The sequence below is a fragment of the Glossina fuscipes genome, unplaced genomic scaffold, assembly GCF_014805625.2.
Source record: "Glossina fuscipes isolate IAEA_lab_2018 unplaced genomic scaffold, Yale_Gfus_2 2, whole genome shotgun sequence".
Lineage (NCBI taxonomy): Eukaryota > Metazoa > Arthropoda > Insecta > Diptera > Glossinidae > Glossina > Glossina fuscipes.
This window is the reverse complement of record NW_023998416.1, coordinates 13,398,065-13,399,988: the sequence shown is the minus strand read 5'-3', so window position 1 is coordinate 13,399,988 and position 1,924 is coordinate 13,398,065. Positions and strand designations below refer to the sequence as shown.

At 33.6% G+C, this 1,924-nt stretch overlaps 1 protein-coding gene across 1 annotated transcript; it reads left to right on the top strand.

The window, feature by feature from the left end:
• Positions 1-1,149: 1,149 nt before the first annotated feature.
• Positions 1,150-1,655, top strand: LOC119632935 (partner of bursicon). Its single transcript, XM_038026099.1, has 2 exons — positions 1,150-1,422; positions 1,485-1,655. Exons 1-2 carry the CDS (start codon positions 1,150-1,152, stop codon positions 1,653-1,655), a joined length of 444 nt encoding a protein of 147 aa, XP_037882027.1.
• Positions 1,656-1,924: the final 269 nt, after the last annotated feature.

Below are 1,924 nucleotides of genomic sequence, written 5' to 3'. Positions count from 1 at the left end.
AAGTATTTGCACGCAGGTTGGCATTGGAAATGGGGCAAATTGGTTCGAGCAGAAACCCGCAGTGAAGCATAAACTGTAGGCAAGTCCGTTTATCTTAACAAAAATTTGAATGTTTTTGCGAAAGATAAATAAAAATTCACGACTTAAGCCAATTCACGACTATGTCCTTATTCCAAGCAAATTCATTCACTTTCACATCTGGCCATGTTTTTGGCAATTTGCTTTAGCTTGTAATAGTTGGCTTTGCGGCCTATTTGAATAACAGACTGCAATATTGGTCTTCTTTTAATGTTTCTTCTTCTTCTTCTTCTTTCATTTCTTTTAATTTCGTTTTTGAATATTTTCGTACACCGACATGTTTTCTCACAGGGACGAACGCTATTGGATATAGCTGGGATCGAACCACTTTTTCGATCCCACATGACACATTGCTTTGAAAAATCGTTATAAGAATAATTGAAAGGTGGCGTAGAGTAGTTAATGGTAGGTCCTATCCCATTATTGTGCTTTTATTTGTTGTTTCAGCTCATTTTTGCTTGTATTCCTAAACATCAATTGTAGGCATTCTGTCAACCTATTATGTCAGCATATTTAAATAAGCAAGATTGTGCCGGTTTTTTTTATCTCCCTAATGAATCTTGGACTGATAGTGTTAAGAAGAAGCTTCACAGAAACCATCTTTCTCTAAGTATCATTTTAATATCATATACATGTGCTATAATAAATATTTCTATTTGTTTAAAAATGTTCGAAAAGTAAAACATTGAATCTATGCCAGATATGAAAATATGTGTACATATATACAAACAGTTTAACTTTGCAAATAATTCCGTATAAATATAGAAATATTGGTAAGGGCCTCGTTATGATTGATTTATTAACCACTCCAGTTGTAACATAATTTAAGAAAACCTCAGTTTACTAAAATGCCATTAAACATGCTGCGTCCGTACATCACTTCTCAATCAGTATATAATCATAAATATTAATATTTAATGATATTGTTTTTAAAAAAACAGAACACTTTTAGCTTTTAGCTCAGCAACAGCAAAGAAGGATATAAAAACGTTTTTGTTTAGTAGAAATAAAGTGATTTCTTACTTCACTGCCAAAGAGAAATTATTGTTGAAATATAAACGAACACATATTATGGTTAAAGTCAATGAAAACTTTGGCAAACTTACGCTAATTTGGTTAATTTTTTTGTTCTCTCGCAATATTAAAGCCTTGCGGTATTCACCCGGATCGGGAGATGAAAACTGTGAAACGGTCAAGTCAGAAATACACTTGATAAAAGAAGAATTTGACGAATTAGGACGTATGCAACGCACCTGCAATGCCGATGTAATGGTCAATAAATGCGAGGGCTTATGTAACAGCCAAGTCCAACCATCGGTTATAACTCCTACGGGGTTTCTGAAAGTAAAAAATAATGAAAACTTGTTAATTAACATTTATTTAATATTTATTTAACCCTTTCTTAGGAGTGCTATTGTTGTCGCGAAAGCTATCTAAAGGAACGCATCGTTACACTTTCTCATTGCTATGATCCAGACGGTACTCGTCTAACAATGCCCGATATGGCTACCATGGATATACGCTTACGTGAGCCGACCGATTGTAAATGTTTTAAATGTGGTGATTTTTCACGTTGAAGATTGCAACGCGCATTATATGTTTCAAAAGACAAATAAAAATGAAAAATATTCTTAAAAATATATTCTTAATCCCTTTCTCATCTTTTCTTTGCTACCTCTTTGCCTGTTAAAGGACAATGCGTAACTTATTTATCTCTCGCATTATACCTTGAATTTAATATTGATGTATCCATATGAACAAGGACAGCGGTTTTAACGAAAGAGTCATTCGAGGCATTGAATTCATTCACACAAGTCTTCTCCCACCGCAAGTAGTATAAGGTATA